Raw genomic sequence first — 20,519 nt, forward strand, 5'->3', positions numbered from 1 at the left:
GCAAGTTGTGTGAAAACACAGTGCAACACAGCCCGATATAACACTATAGAGTAGCTGTACGATACATAAAGGGACAATGAAAACAGATACAGGACAGTGGAACACTTATGACTTCACTACAGTATAGCACAATAAGTACAATAAGATACTATGTAATATAGCACTGCTCACTATAGCTCAATACAGTGCAACCCAGTACAGTTTACTAGTAGTACAGTGAAACGCATTACCTGATTGGTGGCATGTATAAACTAATACTAGTCAAGGATTCTGCTGCAGGCAGGAACATTACAATGTTGAGATTAATGCAGTGCCAATTTATAGAGTACAACTGGGCAGAAACTGTGGCTGTTACAGTACAATATTCCAAACACTGCAAATAGAACTGTCCCCAAGATTTCATGTGATATATAGCATGATGAACAAAATGTCACAGGATTTGACAAGGTGGATAACACAACAGGCAGAATATTACAACAGACGATAGGTACCACAAGTACAAGGTGCCACAGTATCGGAGTTGTCTACTGTAAATGCGGGTGTCAAAGTAATGAATACAATGTAAAAAAACAGAATTAAAGAGGCAAGGTGTGCAATACTATTACAGCAAGTCTTCAACCTAGCACAGTAAGAAACAATCAGCTACAAGGAAGACAAAATATAGCAGGACAATAACCAGACACAGCTGAGATGACACCACAGGAGAGCAACAATTAAAGTTAAATCCAATGGCAATGGCTGAGAGCTAGTACCAAAAACGGTCATGTCTCACACTCATGCATAGCTGAAAACTAGTGTGTGCTAGTCCTTATTTACTGGATTAGTGTGTGCTAGCCCAGTAAATACAGGTTGGGGGGTGACAGTTATCTAGATGAGTACTATTGTCATATGCACTGTGGTACTGTGCTGTATTATTCAAACAAACTAATGTGCCGTGCACAAAACATCCACAATACTATGGGACTGTTTTTCCAGTCAAATTCAGTAGTACAGAGCAAGACAGGATGGTTGTGTCACAAACCAACACAAATGAGGGTAACCAACTGAAATGTCAGGAGTCCCAAAACAGAGACTGAATGGCCAAAAAAATGGGCTTACATATATTAAGTAAAGGAGGGACACATCCTTGTAGACTCCCTTATCTCCAAGGTACAGTGATCTTGGAGTTGGTATATATACATACACAAACATACATAGGTTTTGGGGGTGTGTAGGGCTTGCTCCCAAGTTTAAAGAAGAAAAGTGATGTTTGACACTCGCTTCTGGATTTTCAATCTTTTTTATTTATTTTTTTTTGGTCTGTCAGTACTCAGCATTACAAGTGCTGACATTTCAATAGGGAACCCAAATGAGTAGCAGGATCCACGAACATGATTAGCTTAAAGCAGACTAACAGTAATGCAAACCCAATACAAGAGTAGCAGTAGCCCTTTTTCTCAGCAGGAACTAGCTAGACCAGTTTCAGGTGTGAAACTGCACAGTACAAAATCAAGTCTTTAAAACAGCACTAGCACATGCAAATCTATAAAAAGTGCAGAAAAGGGTAATGACAGCAGCTACTGGCACTACAAAAAAGTAAATAAAAATAAAAAAAGAGTTTCTGGCTCTATAAATGAAAACTTTTATTTTACAGAATGCATATGCTTGCATAAAAATAGAACATGATCATCCCCAAAACAGAAAACGCTACTTAAGACTTTTTCTGCATGCATCTATCTCTACCACTTTCTGAAACAGTTCTTTTTGAGCAGTCTCATACTCAGCCAGTCTCGTCTTCCTTTTATCCTCTGATTTTTGCACTTTTATCAGTTCATCTGAATAGCTAGTTAAAGCTTTTTCTATTTTTTTCTATTCTTTTATTTCAGTTGATATACTCCTTCAGCATTTCATTTATTTTAATCACCTCTAATTACATTTGATTTATTTTTTTCCTCTAAATTACTGGAAGCCACCTCTTTAATCAAACCTGAAACATGGACTGCTATTTGCAGAACAGCTGCATGATTCTTCTAAGCCAGTGTTTTCTCATCACCTTTTCTAGTTAATTTTCTTTTAGGTTTGCTAAATTTCTTCTTTGCTGGCATCCAGACAGTGTACTTACTAGTAAGTAACTGAATTTCACTCAAACTGACAATATCATTGGCTATTATTTCTCAGTTTGTTTCTTTTTCTTTTTTTTTTTTTTACAGTGGAAGAGATGATAGTAAGCTGTTGATCAGTGTGCAGCCATCTTGGAAATCAAAATCAAATGAAGGTGGTAACACTTCAGTGAATTTGTCAACCACAAGCATGTTTACAGGTGATCATTTCTGGTGATATCATTAGCTTTGGAAAGTACTTCAAACAATCAAGGGTAAAAAAGGCTAACATTAATGGAATACAGCACAATGCAAAATAATATACCAGTAACAGCAAATTTCAAACAGATACTTATCACTTTGGAAATTGTACAGATGTTACCAAAAGACAGAGTACTGGACACAGTGATGCTGCAAAAAGAGTTTACGACGTGCTGCTTTTTTTTCCTGTTGATGTCTTGCTGATATCATTGATTTAAGGACAGCACCCCTGATTTAAGAATGTCTAAAACTCAAGAAGTATGATTGACTGATGGATGGATGAATGGCTGGATGGATATCTGCCTGTGGCTAATTCCCATCTGTGATGACTTCGACTGCAGTACTGATTCCCCATCACAACCATCCAATAATCCTCATAGATCCTGTCTGGACACCTGTTGAGGCATTTCTAGAGGAATGCAGAGGAACTACAAACCCATCCACAGCTGACTTAACCACTCTGATCATATCCCCAAAAAAGGGTCAGCTGGTGGGCAGGTGTCATTATCATTTTTTTCTGTATGGGACAAGGACCTCCATATCCCCTGAATCATCTTCTTTCCAGCAAACTGAAGGAGGCTCTCTTTTATCACCAGTTCTAGCAGTGGCTGATTTCCATTGAACCCGTGAGACATTTATTTCCTTCTGCAAGTCATATGCTGCTGCTTTTACTCTCAAAACCACAGTTACAGCACATATTCTGATATACTAGCAGCCACTTCTGATAACTAACCACAGTTACAGCACATATTCTGATATACTAGCAGCCACTTCTGATAACTAACCACAGTTACAGCACATATTCTGATATACTAGCAGCCACTTCTGATAACTGACCTTCTCTTGGCACAAAACAAAATGCAACTAAGCTAGGCAATCTGAGTTCCTGGGCCAGTAATAAAAGGCTAGGGAAATGCTGCCACTGTCCTGTCTAGATTTATGTTTCTCTGCCTCTATCACATGATGTCATGGCTGAAATCGGTCATTTGGATTTGCACATGCCAACAATTAAAACCAATAAGACAGTCTGACAGCTATACAAGTCTAACTCCATCATCTTTTCTAGGCATTTCATTCCAAGAAAAGCTACAAGAACAGAACTGATGACATTTGAACATTTACATAAATTTCTGATAATCTGTATTAGTTTGAAGATTATAAAGCTTAAGTGTCTCTGTTTACAAGCTGTCACACTTGAATCAATACTGCTACTTGGATGTCTAGCTTCAAAAATCTGAAATGCACATTAATGCTATTACCTTCATACAGTTTTGTTTAATTCCCTCTACAATTTGCTCCATCTGTCGCAAAAACTGTTCTCGGGCTCCAGGAGATGCCATCGCACTAAAAACAGAACACAAATCATCAATGTACCTTTTTGCTATAATAAATGCAATAATAAATATAGAAAAAGCTGAAAAAGAAGAAACTCAAAACAGTTTTAAACTTCAAATGTATCTAGTCAAATTCATTTAAAAACTGTGCATATTTCACCTATAAGTTTCACATGGAGATGTAATTATGCATGAAGAGTGGGGAACTATTATGATTGCATTGTTATGTAAAACAAATACTGACATTCTGTCCAAGAAAGATGTATGTAAGAGGAGCCAGACAGACAAAGCTAGCATCCTTTTTGTCATGGCTGCAAATCTAAAAAATAAATGTTTCACTGTCCCTGTGTCACACAAAATATTCAAGTAAGATGATTTGCTGTGACAAAAATTAATTTAGTTATTTGATTTGGTAACTAGTAGACTGGACTAGAAATAATGGATTTTTAAATATTCAGTTTTGGAGGGTCTTGTGCGCAGTGGGAGTCAGCTGGCATCACTTTCATAAAACTACACATAACAATTAATGATCTCTAGTTTCTATGCTCAAGTTGCATGTCCTGCTTCCTTGGTTTAGAAGGCATAAGCTCTGGCGCTGTGCTCCCCCAGTTTTGCCCCGCTCCATAGAAATGAATCAGGCAAACAAACTGAACACTACACATGGGTATCAATTAACAAATATTTCATTTGTAGGACATCAGACATTCAAAGTGGTTGCTGGGGGGTGGGGTCATCCAAGAAAAAGGAGACAGAGAATGGACAAAAATCACCCACTACACATGCTCACTCAAAGATCCTATGCTGAGGAATCACATACCCACAATAATCCCACAATAATGTATTTCAAAGGGGCATGTGCAGTAGCTGACAGCTAGGAAGTATCCTAAGTAGCATAGCAAACTAACCAGAGTGGCAGGAGTAGGGCAGGCAAAAAAGCTCAGAACACTGAATTCAGCAACAATAAAGTGCCAAAGGAAACATGACGTCTGTGGTAAGCCTGAAGTCATGTCCAGAGAAAGTATGTGATGAAAACAGTGTGGCTTCTGCACAGGTATTTACAAAGAACACATTTCTTAGAGGAGTGTTGACCTGACTGAATGACCGTCATCTAGTCTTGGCCAGCTGTGTTTGGTGTGTCAGCAAACAGTGCAGTTGGCAACTATTTTTGGAAAGCATCTGCCTGGTAACTGTCAAGACCTAAATACTCTGTGAAAAGGGAACAAGTCACTATTCTGAATTCCAACATACTTTTCAGGACAAGCATAAGTTGGCAGTGCATACCTGGTTACTACTGATCTGGCTAATTTAGAGGTCCTTCTCCCATCTCATCTCTGTGCAGTATACCCTTCCCTGTAACCATAATCAGACAGGCAACATTCGTCTCTAGATTTTCTTCTCATCTCTTTTTATATGGCTAAATTGAAGCAATGAAGAGTACGGCAGTGTTTCAAGTTATGCAGTTTGAAATCCTCCTCCTGGTGCAAGCGTTCTCTCCATCTTTGCATGCTTCTTTCCCAGCAGGGATATCCACTGTAAGAGTAACCCCTAAATATCGGATCTCATTACAATCCCATTTCAATCTGCACCTAATTTCTATCAAATAACATCATTCGTTGTTAATTGATAATGTGTTAGCTTTATTCTGACTGAACTTAAGGCCTGACAAATTCAAAATACTGTAATTATTTTTCTATATTTATTACTGAAGAATCAGTGTTACCCACTGTTAACAGTATATCATCAGCAAATAGCTGAATTTTGAAAGTATACTGATCATTTATTTTAAATCTTTCTACACTGTTACATTTTATATAGATGGATATTGGAATCCTTCTTATTAGTAAAAATAGCATTTGGTCTCAAAACTTTGCTAAATGGTCACTTGCTCCAATGCACTTTCTTTCTTCGGTTGGTACCATATTCAATATCCTTTGCAAATCATATTAGACTGAGGCTTTTTTAATCAAACAATTTGCAAAGCTGAATTCTTACTCTTTAGCAATTTACCAAGAAGCAGAGGACAGATATCTACAAAAGTTTCATATTGCAGACAAAGTTCACTTATCAAATAAAACACTGGCTAACCAAAACAGTTAGTGGAGACTGAAGGTTAGGATTAATAGTTATGCAAACTACCACAAATAACACTTTGGCATCCTCTTGAGATGGAGCATAATAAAATGATTATATGCTTAGGAGTGGTAGGTACAAGCACTTAGCATATTTTTTAAACATTTTGCAGCAGTGACATGGGTTTGCAAACATTATCAGAAAACAAATTATTCTGATATTTTTCATTGTTTTCATTCAGTATATATTTTTAACAATCATTCACTCTAACATAAATCACTCAATTCCTGCCTCGTCTTAAACCTCGCTCCTCCTTCTGAACATTATTCTGCATATACTGTTCCCACAAATTCCATTTCTATGCAATTTGCACCTTCCTTTTTCTAAAAATCCAACCTCCAGTTCTTTTATTTCCTTTACAATATTCACTACTTCAGTGACAGTTAGTTTAGATTTTGATTTCTATTTTCTATCAATGCTTCTTTTATTTATTTCTTTTATTACATTAGCTGTATTTGCAGCACACATGAGAAATTGAAATCTGGAGTTAAAACGGCCTTCTGACATACTTAACAAGTACAATAGTTAACTACAAATTGTAAAAAACTAGAAATCATTTCAGATATGTTAGGTAATCAAATTATCTTAAATCAGTTGAGAGATTTGTTTGCTACTTTGGAAAAGAAAGATACAAAAGTTGTTAAAAAAAAAGCTTTGTGCAAATATGCTGTCTCTACTTTAAGGGCGGAAATAAACTGTATGGAAAGTATAATTTCTGATAAGTCAATACATGGAAATCACATTTCTATATAGGAAAGTGAGAATACTCTGGTGGAGAACTGTTAAGAGGTGTAACCTGCAAAATACTTCAGTTAATTTCTGTGAGTGCAGAAGCTCAGTTTGGAAAGAAAGAGCTGAAACAATCATAGAAGTTCAGACTGGGGGGAGGGTTCCTACTAGGTTCATAGGTAAGTACTAGGCTATCTGCCCAAGGGCATTTATAAGCCTAGCCAGAGTGTGTTGGCTTTCTCCACCCCCTTAGATTAGTTCCCTGTGCCTCTGACCAGCAGAGCCATTAGTTCCTTGCGCCTCTGTCCAGCAGAGCCACTGCAGTGATCCCCAGGGTAAACTTTATGTTTCCCATCCACCCGTCAAGGTTTCTCTTGAAGAATGGTAGTGAGGGGCTCTGCCTGATGTATATCGAAATCTTGTTCCATAGCATGGGGGAGTCTCTGGGTCAGGAATCTATCCCTCCAGCATGTCCTACTTATCGTTGTGGTAAGGTTTATATCCCTAGAGCGTGTGGCTCTCAGGGATTTGGTTTTTTTTTTAGGTGGAGCATATCCATCAATTCTGGGTTGGACATGACCTTGTATGTCAAGCAGAGATCACCTCTGAGTAAGCAGTATGCAACCGAGTACAGCTGGAGTTTCTTTAGTCGGGCTACATAGGTCATCTGTTTGAGGCCAGTAATCCTCTTGGTGAGGTACTTTTGTGGTCTTTCCAGCTGTTGCAGGTGTCTTGTAAGGTACATCCCAAATGGGGCGTTGTATTCTATAATGGGTCTAATAAGTGATGAGTAGAGAGGCACAATAAACTCCTTTGTTCTGGATGAGAACCCTTTTGAGATTAGGTGGGCTACGTAGAAGGATTTTCTAACCACCTTGGTAATATGATTATCAAAGTAGAGATTGTTATCTACTTGGGTCCCCAGATCCCTTATTACTTTCTCTACATTTAGGGAACTATCACCTATGTGGTAGTTCGCGGGTACTTTGTCTTTTCCAAAGGGGATGACTATGCACTTTTTGGCATTCAGCTTGAGGCCATGATTTTGACACCAGGTATCCGTCTCAGTGAGACCCTTCTGGAGGGTGTCTGTATCAGCCGGAGAATCAATTATGACCCCTAGTTTGCAGTCGTCTGTGAACTTGGTCAGCCAAAGTCCTCCTGTGCTTGCCTGTACCTCTGAGAAGTATATACTGAACAGGAGGAGTCCTAGGACTGAGCCCTGGGGGACGCCACTTGTAACTGGTTTACAGTCACACCTAGAGACTGCAACTCTCACCGTGTGGGTTCTGTCCGTGAGCCAATTTTCAACCCATCTCATGACGTAGGGGTTAATGTGCAGGTTGATGAGTTTGTCTATAATACCAGAATGGGGAATGGTGTCGAAAGCCTTTGTGAGGTCTAGGTAGGCTATGTGGACCTCCTTACCATCATCTAATGCCTTGGTAACTGTCTCAAAGAAGTCCACCAGGTTTAGGAGGCATGATCTGCCCTTAACAAAGCCAATCTAGGTGGGGTTCAAAGTTTGGAGGTTCCCAATGTCTCTGTTAATGAGTTCCATGATGATGTGCTCAATAGCTTTGCAGACCAGGCTAGTCAGGCTTATAGGGCGATAGTTCCCGGGGTCCGTTGTGGCGCCACCTTTGTGGAGTGGGATAACTGTTGCTGTGCACCACTCTGTAGGTATGTAGCCTGTAGAGAGGCTGAGTTTGAACAGTGTGTTTAGGTGAGGGGTTAGTTCATTTTGGAGCTTTTGTAAGGCACAGCCTGGGACAATAGTCCGGTCTCACTGAGGCTGTGTTGTTGGCTTTGGATAGGGCTGTTTTAACCTGTGCGTCGGTGATTGCTGGGGCCTTGCATTCTTCTGGTATGGTTATGGGCCCTTTAGGGGGTGAGAGGGGTGTGAAGTTTGCACTGAACCTGTCTGCCAAAATGTTGGCAATATCAGTTGGTTCAGTGTATTTTGTGGTATTCTGCACCAACTCAGAGCAGATTTGAGAGTTTCCACTTAGGTTCTTGACATAGCTAAAGAACGTTTTGTAGTTATCTTTGGAGTCCTTGGCAATTTTTCTTTTGAAGCTAGCCTTGGATGATTTAATGAGGGATCACAGTTTACTGCTGATACTGATCAGGGATGTCTTTCTTTCTAGGGATTTTGCTCTTATCTGTACTAGTTTCCTCCTTCTACTGTAGAGCCTGTTTATGGCAGGGGTCCACCAGACTGGTTTCCTTTTCTTGGAGGAGTGAGTCTTGGTTTTACTTGGGATAGCACGATCCATGCATTCCTGCAGATAATCATAGAATGCCTTTGTATAGGTTTCAGCAGCTTAGACAGCATTGTCCATTGGCGTGGGGGCTGTGAACCGTTCCACCTTGGTCTTAAGCAACGTGAAGTTTGCTTTTGAAAAGTTTTTCACGGTGGTTTCCTTGATTGGGGTTGGGGCGGAATGTGAATATCCAGAGTGATTAGTCTGTGGTCTGATCTAACCAGCGAGGGGTTGACGTCAGGTGTGGAACACCGGTCGCCCATGTTGGTGATGACCAGGTCCAATATGTTGTTCCCTCTGGTGGGGTGTTGACCAGTTGATCCAGGGAGTTAGTACTTGAGTAGTTCTCCCAGTTAATGTTTGGGTAGTTAAAATCATCCAGTATTAGGTGATCTGTAGTTTGATTGCAGACCTGGAGGTGTGAGTATTCTTGATGAATATGGATACAACCCCACCCTTTGTGTTTTTTGTTCCGGGTTCTGTAAGAAAAAGGTGGTATGAGTTAGTTATAGTAGTGCTGTGCTCTCTCCTCTGAGCCAGCCAACCAAGTTTTTGATGCTGCACAGATATCAATGTTTTCCAAGAGTGCCTGTCATCCCAGGCAGACAGACTGGATATCATTCTTGGTGAGGTAGGATGCTAGTCAGGGTCATCACTTGCCTGGGGCTCAGATCAGAGAGAGCTCTCTCTCTTTTCTTGTAGTCAGGAGTCCAGGGATGTCTCAGGTCATTACAATGACAGACAATGGTATTTTGTACTTGTTCTGGAGAGTGCTGAGTGGTGTTGTGGCGCGGATCCTGGGCTGCTGACAGCAGCTAAACAACCTTCTTCCTTGTCCAGCCTAGTTAGTGGAACATCATGTTTTCGTGTATTTATGTGTGTTATTTGCCTGTGTTGGTTTGTTATGTCTATGTGAGACTGGTGGTGTGTTGCTCTCCTCTTGACAGTCAGTTACAGTCTGGGGTTGAGAGAGCTTTGCCTCCAGTCTAGCTGTATAATTGCATCTCTCGCATATATTAGTGTTTGGTGGTAGGAGGAGAGGGTTGTCTGTGTACATTAGGCAGTTGTAACATTGCCTCAAAATGCCCAGATTCACCAGTTGGACTGGAGAGTACACCAGAAACTGCCCTTTGGACATGCCTGAATAGGCAGAGTGAGCTGTTTTTCTGACTGACTGGTGTGGACGAATAGAGAGCCTTGTCCTTCTGGACAGTATAAGGAGGGTTAGTGCTAGGGGTATTTAGTGCTTGTTATGAGTTTTAAGCAAGTGCTGGGCTGTAAAATGAATGGTTTGAGTGCTAAAGTTGAATGTTTGTCTAGTTCCAAGGGAAAAACTGAAGAGTAGACTTCGTGGAGTCGGGAATAGTTTAACCCTAGCTAACCGGCGCTGCCCGGCGCACAAAACCGCGCAATTGAGTTTTTTAAATCAGAAAGATTAAAGAGATAGAAATTAGCCCAAAATGGCCAATAAAACTACAGTTTCTGGGCAGAAACCACTCCTCCAAGGGCAGTAGGCTGTTCAGAGCTCCCCACTCTCACTGGTGAACAAAGAAACGTCCTTTTTGCCCAAGTACAGAATGGCCAAACACAGAAGCTTAAACACAGTCCAGGTATCAGCAGGTATCTGAAACTGGACTTTTCTAGCTTAGTAAGGTGGGAAAATAGCAAGATTTTTTTTTTTTTCAAGAAAACAGTAGAAACAAATGCAAAAACAATTTTATAGTGCAGTAATGGCTGTCGCACTTGAGTGGGAAGCCAGTAACAGTTAAAAATACAATTTACAACAAAAAAATGACAGAACATAACTGTTGAGTATGGTCATCTTCACCAAATATACCTTTCAAATATAATTTTCAAATTCAGGGCTGAATGCATGTTCACCCCCTGCACAAATTGTGCACATATTCGCTATCAAATTATTTATATAACATGAAAAGCTACAAAGTAGATACATACATTTCCTTTTTTTTGCACATGTACTAAGATGGGAATTTTATATGCAGACTTGCATATTAAGTTTATTCATGTATGTAGCCTGTACACTCTTACTACACATTACTATTGTTATTTGCCACATAAAGACTATACAGTATATTGTTATTCTTATTCTTCAGGTGGAGTTCTCTCACCCGGCTTCTGCTGAAATGGCGTTCTTGTGCTTAGCTGGGCATTCCCAGTTAACAAATGCAAAAATAATTAAATAAATAAATGCATGATTTGTACAGGCTGCAGGAAAATGTATCCACGATGGGGGTACTGACCCACTATTACAGCAAGGTGTTTACCAGGCGGTGGGATCCAAATGAGTATCAAATTACAGCACAAGAATATCCAGCATTATTACACACACACACACACACACACACACACACACACACACACACACACACACACACACAACATGGCGCAGCATTGCAGCACCAGATTTAAATACACAGGCATGATAAAACACCCTGTGCAGTGTGGGTAATCTGATTCACATTGCAGTGTTACAGCATACCAACATCAGCAGAATGAGCAAATGTTGCCATCCTTTTCTACCTGTCACTCCAATGTACTAGCTTTTTTGTCTGCTTTTAAAACATAAGCTTTAAAATTTCAGAACACAAAACTCAAGGTGGTAATAAAACAAATATCAGCTCAAGAATATTAAATCGACTGAGAATATACTACCATCTCTCTATGACTCTGGTGTAATGAGTAAACTTTAGTGTTAAGTTTATTTCTGTGCAAGTACAATGTAACAAATACATTCTTACTGCATCAGTTGATTTACAAAGATGATTCTCCTTGATGGGTCTTACGGTTGGGCTCACTCTCTCCATCAATCAAAAGTCAACATTTTTTTGGTAAAATTCCTACAGTCAGGAATGACTGCAAGGATTGTGATAATACCCTCTGGCACTATCTGTTGATGATCTAAGTGCACTCATCTCCACTTTTTTCCAGTTCAGCTCATATCCATAGAAATAACCTTCCCTGCAAATCAAGAAAGAGCAATGAGGAGCTGGGAACAAAAAAGCGTACAACCAAACCAAGAACCTCCTACATAACTAGTTGTACAGCCATAACAGTAAGGTGCCTAGTACTGGTTCACTCCTCTGGAGAACCAGACCAGCTGTAAGACTATCCTTTATAGCACACAGCCTCACTAAAGGGTCTCTATCCCAAGATGAATGTATGCCCCAGAAACCAGACCCTAATCCACACCAGGAAGGAGAAAGAGGCAGTTGGAATTTGATCAAGGGAAACTGCTCAGAACAGAAAGAATGCCTACTGCTAGGGATGCATCTGCCTCAAACAGTGGAAATTTACCTCTTCAGGACAGGAAACATGGCACCATTCTCTCCTGACACACATGGGGGTGGGGTGGGTCTCATGGAGGGAATATGGACCTCAAAATGACAGGTTCCTTGAGGATTACCACAGGAACCTACCATGTCACTCAGGAACCTACCATGTCACTCATTCTCCAGGGCAGGAAGGGATAAGTAAAGTTATTTATTTACTTTACATTTGTTGACCAGGTTTGTCCGACTTAGCGTAATAGCCCTTTTTCAGCGGAGGCCCGAGCAGAAAAGCTCCAACATAGTTTAACTGACTAACATACAGAGTAATAATTAATAATCAAGACACATAATATATACAATACAAAAAGTATAAATTTAAAAAATGTTCTCATCATACAGAGGCATACTTAATCCTAGCTGTAGTAAACAGAGGTGAGAAGTGGAAATAGTAAAGGAGAAAGAACAAGTGGAGAAATAGAAAAGGTTAGAGAAAGGTTTATGGGGGATGATTACATTGTCAGATCCATTTAGTTTGCAGGTATTGTTTAGTAGCAGTTTTGAATCGTTTTAGAAGCTGAAGTGACCTGATTTCAAGTGGTAGACTATTCCAGGCCTTGGTGGGATTGAAACTGTAGAAATTATGACCTATTTTAGTATTAGGTTTATGGATTTGCAGAAGGCCTTGGCTGGAACTACGGAGGGATCTTGCTGGGGTGTAGTGGGAGATTAGAGGTAAGAGAGTTGGGCAGTAAGAGGATTTGTAGACAGAGTGAATGATCTGAGACTGAGTAAGGAGCAAGTTAAGTAACTCTATCCAATTTAATTCTTTCAATGAGAGACAGTGGTGGGACTTGTATGTACTTTGTGCTGCAAATCTAGCTATCTTGTTGTAAGTTGTTTCTAGTTTGGCTAGCAGTCCAGTGTTGGGGTTAGTCAGAATTAGAGAACTATAGAGTAAAGTGGGTAAGAGGTAAAAATTAGATAGGGTTAACTTGGCCTTTTTGTTACGAAATGTCTTGTTAAGGTACAGCAGTCTTGGCTCATGATGTGCTTTCCTAATGCAGTTATTGATATGTAAATGAGACTTTAAGTGGTCATCTACAGTAACACCTAGGAGTTTTGTACTGGTGTCTACGAGACAATATTGAGAAAGAGGATTTGATAGAGTGAAGATTTTTAGGGAGAAAGAGTAATAGTTTAGTCTTTTTTGGGTTGAGAATGAGTTGGTCATCAGATAGCCAGTTTTATACAGAGTTAAAAGAGGTCTGTGTAACTGAGATGAGTTTGGCTGGAGAGTCAGCGATAGTGATGACTGTAGAGTCATCTGCATATTGTACGATGGATGACTCAGGACAGGAAGAAGAGAGAAGATTGGTAAAGATATTAAAAAGTAGTGGGCTAAGGAAGGAGCCATGTGGAACACCCGCTTTAACAGACAGAAGAGGAGAGTGAGCTGAGAGCCATTTTTTACTAACTGGTAGCGATCAGAGAGGTAACTGTCAAACCATGAGACTATAAGCAGGTGAGAAATTTAGGTTAGTGAGTTTGTGCAGAAGAAGAGAATGAGAGACTGTGTCAAAGGCTTTAGAGAGGTCTAAGAAAAGATAGGAAATAAATGTATTATTGTCTCTGGTAAGTGAGACAGAATTAAGGAAGGACATAAGAGCTGTAGTTGTGTTGAGTGGGTGTGAGTTGATTTTCTTGAAGTAGGTATTGCATTGTTTGTTTGTGAATGCACTTTTCTAAAATTTTGGATTGAGAGTATAGCAATGGGTCTAAAATTGGATATTTCAGTGGAGTTACCTCCTTTATGTATAGTAAGGGTGTAGAACTGTTTCCAAACAGTAGGAACAGTAGACTCAAAGAGAGAGCAATTTATTAGTATGGAGACTGGAAGAGCAAGGGGATCGACAGCGATCTGTAGAAACGAAGAGGGGATATTGTCTACTGTTGTGGACCATGGTTTTAATTTGTATACTAGAGATTTGATAAAGTTGGGAGAAACAGGTTTTAAGGAGAAATTATTTGCAGAGTTATTTTTTGGAGGAGAGTCTGAGCTGTTCAAAATATTTTTTTGAATAGCTAGGTTGGGGATGGGGTTGAGTAGTTTGGATATTAAGTCAATAAAATAAGAGTTGAAGATGGCGGCAATTTCCTCATGTGTTATGTCAGGGCATGGATTTGGACAACTAGGGGAACTTGGGTGTAAATAGTTGGTTTACTGAGTTCCAGAACATTTTGGGATTAGATTTAAAGTTTGAGAGTGGGTTACAATAGAAGTTTTTCTTGTCTGTATTTATATGACTTTTGGCCAAGTTTCTAAGCTCTCTGTATATCTGGAGGTCAGGCTGGAGCTTTGTTTTTGCCCAGGTTTTCCATGCTCTATCCCTATTTTTTAGTAAGGTATGGGTGTTTTTTGTTAACCATGGAGATATGTTACACTTTATAGGTCTGAAGAACTGTTCGGAGAGGGGCAAGAGAATTAAGAATATTTAAGAATGTAGAGTTAAAGGACTGGATTGCTTCATCTAAAGGGAGTTGATGTACAAAATTCCAGTTCACTTCAGAAAGGAGAGAGTTGAAGATTTCTGGATCAATGTTTTTTAACATACGGCATGTCATAAACCTATGAGGTTTAGCACGGTGGGGAGAGTATCTGAGGACTTTTGTTGGGCAGTGATTGCTTAGTGGGCTTGATAGAGTTTCAGGGATGTGGTATTTAGAAGGGTGAGAGACTAAAATCCAGTCAATGAGACTAGTGGCTGTATGACAGTTATTGATATGGGTGGGGTCAGTGATAACTTGAGTAAATCCATAGAGATTTATGTGCGAGGAAGAGTTAGGAGAGCAAAATGATAGCCAATTTAAGTTGATGTCACCAAGTATAACAGTTTCGTTGGAAATATGGTGGGAGATGTGAGCAAGTATATTTTCTAGAAGGGGAATGTTATCCCCTGGTGAAATGCAGATTGCCACTATAGTGATAGTGGAATGGTTATTAAGTTTCAGATTGACTGATAACATTTCAGCTGGGGGGAAGGTGAAATAGGTGATTTTGGATTTGAAATAGTAAGGCGGTTGGTATGTAAGATGGCAACACCACCTCCTTTCCTCTTTCGCCAGTCTAGGCAATGTACACTATAACCAGGAGGGAGAAAGTCTCTGTCATCATGTTGGGATTTTAGCCAAGTTTCAGGTAGCACTAGGATATCAGGAGTATGGTGGGAGATCCAGGCATGTAGTTCACTTTCTAGTATTCATTGAGTAGAAGGAGATGTATCTGTTAGGGGGAGTACTGATGTTGAAGCTTGAAGGGTTAGAAGTGCGGAGTGTGGGGGTAGGATTAGGATGAATGTCACCAGCTAGAAGGATGTTATTACTGCTGCAGATAAGTTTGAGCATGTTATAAGTGTATAGTACTTAGTTTTTTATTTGGATAAAGTGGAGAGGGTGGGAGGTATTTGGACCTTGGGAAAAGGAATATTTGTAGTGAAGATAGATGGGGAAATGGGGAAGGATAGATGATTAGGTAAGGTGCACCCGGATTTGTTGGGGAGATGTGGATGAGAATTAAATGGATGTTATGTGATGCAAGTGTAAGAAGAAGGAGTAGGAGGGGTAGTAGTAGTATGGAGGAAGATGAGAAATGTTGGGTTGCTATTTTAGTGGAGTAGTATTTAGCGATATCTACAGGATATGGAGAATTGGGGGTATTGCTTATTGCAGTTATAGAGTAAGGGAAGGTAGTATATGCTGGTGAGACCAGTAGGAGGAGTGAGTGATGTGTAAGTGGTAAGTTGAGAGATGGAGAGGGGAAGTAGTCAGAATTTGTAAGTAGGAAGAGGAGGGACTAGGGAGTGGGGTGGGACAAAATGGTTAGCTATAAAAGAAATGATATGGTGGGTGGAAATGGGGGTGGGAGAGGAGCGAAGTGAGCCCGAGCGTAGCGAGGGTGAATGGAGCGGTGGGGCTACACCTGAGGCGGGAGGCAGAAGATAGCGCCAGAATCAATCTCCAACAAGCTAGTGAAGGTAAGTGAGTTTTGCACCAGAACTGTACTTAAAAAAGAAAACAGAACAGGCTGGGTGAGGGAAGGCCTCAGGTGAAGGATAAGAGTAGGGGGTTTGAAGACTGGATCATTAGGTTGCATCTGTAAGGTGGGGGGGACTACAGAAGAAGGCTGAAAATTAAAGTAAACAGAATGCTGCCAAGACAAGGGAGAGGATGTTTTGCCGTACATTGTAGCACTGCACTGTATGTAGGTAAAACATAAGAAGTTAAACTAGATTTAAAATACATAAGCCTTTACTTGGCAGACAGGATTAGAAGTACTGCATACTTTTGTCTTGGGGCAATGATTTTCCTTAGATGCACAGGCTAGAGAAGGGTCACTGCTGGGACCACATTTACTGTTCGGCAAGGGTGGACAGAGGATCACTGCTGGAACCGCATTTACTGTTCGGCAAGGGTGGACAGAGGGTAGAGCATGGCAAGATGAAGTAGGCGAGAGGTCCTTCTTAGTCAGGTACCAAGAACAAAGTGCTATGAGACTTCAGTCTCACCATAATAGTAGATGTTTAAATGATCACTGCTGCAGTAGTCTTAGCTATATGGGTTATATCCTGCATAGCATACAACAGCTGGACAGCTTCTCCAGGGTAGGAAGGGGTAACTGAAGAAAATTCCTGCATGCAAGAAGGTCTGTCCCTCACAGCAGAGGTCTGGAGCCTGTAACCATGAGCAGAACAACTCCCTGTCAACCACATAAAAGATGAAACCAGCCTCTGCCAAGCAGACCAGGAAGGTCCATATCAAATCATGGGTTCCATAGGAATAAATGCGGCAACTAGTAAACAGCCCTCCCCCCATTTTCTTCAGTGGAGTGGAACCCCTAACCTGCCAAAAGGTGAAAGGGAAGCCAGCAAAGTTGAATGCTCCCTCCAAATTGGGTGGGGGAGGCTCACACCTAACTGAAGTCCCAAATCAGGGTGGTGTCTGCTGCAAGTGAGAGCATTCTCTGTATCCAAAATTACCTGGCCAATGGTGACTCAGCAGGACTGCTGCTAACAGCTGACCAAACAGGACATCTGAGAACTTCAAAGCCTAGGATGACTTGAGTCCACTAGCACCACCTGCAGCAGGATGTACTTGAAACTGGGTAAATGTGGTGCATACTTGATCGAACTAAGCCTAATAAAGTGGCAGAGGCACAAACCTTTTTATCCACCTTTCTGCCTTCATGGGATATCCTGTCCAATAAACATGAGGGATCCATGATATTTGGGGGTTGGGACATACCTTAATGTCATCAATGAGTCTGTCAAGCGATGTATGCACAGCATGTCACTCCAATATTTTTTAAAATGGTCTTGCAGGATTTTATGTTTTTTAGATTCAGAGAAACTTCTGAAAAAATAATATTTAGCAGGTACTTTAGAGTGCCTTGAAGGACAGAGTCACATAATTGGGAAAGACACTTTCCTAAAAGACCTTGTGGGGGTCTATTTGTTATGAATAGGTCTAGGAATTATCTATTATTCATGAAGATTTTGAATATTTGAGAAAGATTAAACTGAGAATATAGGTAACAATTTTTTTTTGGTCCAAGCATGTCAACTTTTAGCCAGGCAACTATAAAAAGGTTCCTATCTCCCATCTCTAAACTCTAGGAAAGGTGCATCCAACTTCAACTCCTACCATATCTCATAGATAACAACCTACTTTCTCCTACACAACATGGATTCAGACCAAATCACAGCACGATGACAGCACTCCTCTCCTTTCTAGAAACTGTAAATAGCGCCCGGGACTCTGGCCAAATTGTCTCTACCCTTCTACCTGACCTCTCTAAAGCCTTTGATACTATATCACATAGTCTGCTTCTAACCAAACTCTCCAAACTTAACCCATCTTCCTCTACTTTGAACTGGTTCTCTAGCTACCTATCTAATAGACATCAAGCAGTCAAATGGAAAAAGGCAACCTCCTCATTTCTTAACACCCGGACTGGTGTCCCCCAAGGCTCCATATTAGGTCCCCTCCTTTTCAATATATTTATAAATGATTTTCACAAAGCTATCCCTCTCTCCAATATCATCCAATATGCAGATGATTTGACCATTATCTGCACTGCCTCAACTATCCCTACTCTCATAAAGCTAACTCAGGATGCTTTTTCTACCATTGAACTATGGATGAAAACAAATCACCTAGCACTCAACCCCGCTAAAACCAAATTAATGATATTCACCCCCTCTAAACTCAACTCTCTCAATACAAACTCATTCTCTATTACTAGTGAGAATAACACTCCACTGGAACTAGTGACAGAGACCAAATTACTTGGAGTCCAAATTGATAACCAACTAAAATTCATCTCCCATCTACAACTAAATATTAAAAAAAAAACATCAAAAACTAGGGATGCTCTATCGACAACAGCACTACCTTACAACTGCCACTAAAATCACTCTCTCTACTTCCTTTCTTATTCCCTCCCTTCTATATGGAGCTCCACTACTAACTAATCTACAAATCTCCCTGAAAAAACAACTTTCTTCCTGCTACAATAAAATCGCCAAGTTTGCTACCAACCAAAAGTCTTACACCCACCATTGCTCCTCTCTCCAACAACTAAAATGGCTAGAACTACCCCATCAGCTCACCTATACACAACTATCCCTTGCTCATAAACATATTTTCAACCCCTCCCTCTGTCCCTCCCTCTCTTCTGTGTTTAAAATGCACATACCTGATAGAATATTAAGGTCCAACAACCAAAATCTATTAGAAGTGTACAAACCAACCCGTCCCCCTGGCAAATATCTTCTCTCACATGGGTTAGCTCGCCTCTGGAAGTCTCTACCTTCATCTATCCGTATTACCTCTAACCATTTTATGTTCAAAAAATCTCTTCATTCACTTCTACTTTCCCAGTGGGAATGCTCTTGCTCCCACCCTACTTAACTACACTGAACATCCCCATTTCCTCCTACTCCTGCTTACACCCTTGATTTCTCTCTCTCATTATCCATAACTCCCACACTCCTGTTATTACTATAGAATATGTAAGAATACTCTACACTCTACCTCTCATATGTTGAACTCTCTTTATGAAATAACTTTAGTAGAATTTTGAATTTATGTATAATCCCTTTTAATCTGCCATCAGTTTTTAACACTGTTACATTAATTGTAATTGTTGTGCATTGCATTTGTATTTGTCTACTGTGATTTTAATAATGTTTAAGTATGTCTAATACCTAATGTAATCTATATTGTCTGGAGCTTTTTTCCCCAGGACTCCATTGAAAACGGGTTCATTTTGGCCCAATGGACTATCCTGGTAAACCAACTGCAAATAAATAAAATAAATAAATACTTATGTTGTAGTGCTATAGGATGACATTATGTCACAAATATTTTAGTATTGGAGGGAGACGGTACATACCTCCCTGTTACAGGTTGGTATGGTTGTAAATAGTGAATTAAACCAAGAGCCAGTAAGAAGAACCCTTACCTGATATAATGTTCTGAATTAAAATGTTATTATAATTTAGGGGTTCTTTTTTAAGCAGTACGAAGGTCCTGACCCCATTGGGTTCAGGCTTCTTGTGAAGAAAAGAAAAATGAAGGGCAGACAGAGTCCTTCAATAAGATTTCAATTATTCTAATAACAACAGGTTTATTTCTGATGACACAAGCTTCATTATAATCCAACTGATTCCTTATACTCATTTAAATATTATGTGCAAAAGTGCTTTCCTTATTAAGTCTTTTTACAGTGATTATGCTCTTGCTATGTAAAGTGGGTTTTCTGATTCTAAATATCTAGTTTTACTTCATTTCTTCACTGAAACTATATTTATTAAGCTTAATGAATATGTGTTTGCATTTCGTGCATGTTGAGCAACAGCCAGGAACGTCCTGATTCTGACTTGTGTGGTCTTACATTTTGATCATGCAAATGGGGGGATACATAGCTGGTAGTGGATAGGCATGCTTTCTGTTGTCTGCTGTAGATTTTATCACAAAGAAATACAGCCTGCAGCACAATCAATCAGGCAATCTGATAACAGCTCAATAAAATAAATGCATTTATTCAAATAAAAAGTAACACAAGAAAAATGGAACAGGATAAGATTCCAAGTGAAGTGTAAAATGCTCACGGGTTGATTACTCTTCTAGGAAGAAAGTATGTGAATCACCTCAATTATAGCATACAGCAGAGTATGCTTGTGTGTTATATATGGACTGGATTAGTGCTTGAATGAAAAAAATGTTTGTTAAATTGAATGGGCTTCTAAGCATGGTGAAAGCTCCACCTTATATGTGGAACAAGGGACTGCAGGCAGTACTGGGTGGGAAGCCTTAATGCCTGCAGTACTGAGCTTCATTTACTGGTGGAAATATACTATAGGCTTTGGGACT

The 20,519-nt window shown here is 40.0% G+C and overlaps 1 protein-coding gene across 1 annotated transcript in view; it reads right to left on the minus strand.

Moving 5' to 3' along the window:
• CCDC93 (coiled-coil domain containing 93) overlaps positions 1 to 20,519 on the minus strand; it is a gene marked incomplete in the record, with an annotated part of 1,282,969 nt that overhangs the window by 185,200 nt on the left and 1,077,250 nt on the right. The window contains 1 exon segment of the mRNA XM_044074979.1: positions 3,599 to 3,683. Within this exon segment, the coding sequence (XP_043930914.1) occupies positions 3,599 to 3,683 (85 nt within the window).

This window comes from Protopterus annectens, chromosome 6.part0 (genome assembly GCF_019279795.1).
Source record: "Protopterus annectens isolate FY-2018-M chromosome 6.part0, PAN1.0, whole genome shotgun sequence".
Lineage (NCBI taxonomy): Eukaryota > Metazoa > Chordata > Ceratodontiformes > Protopteridae > Protopterus > Protopterus annectens.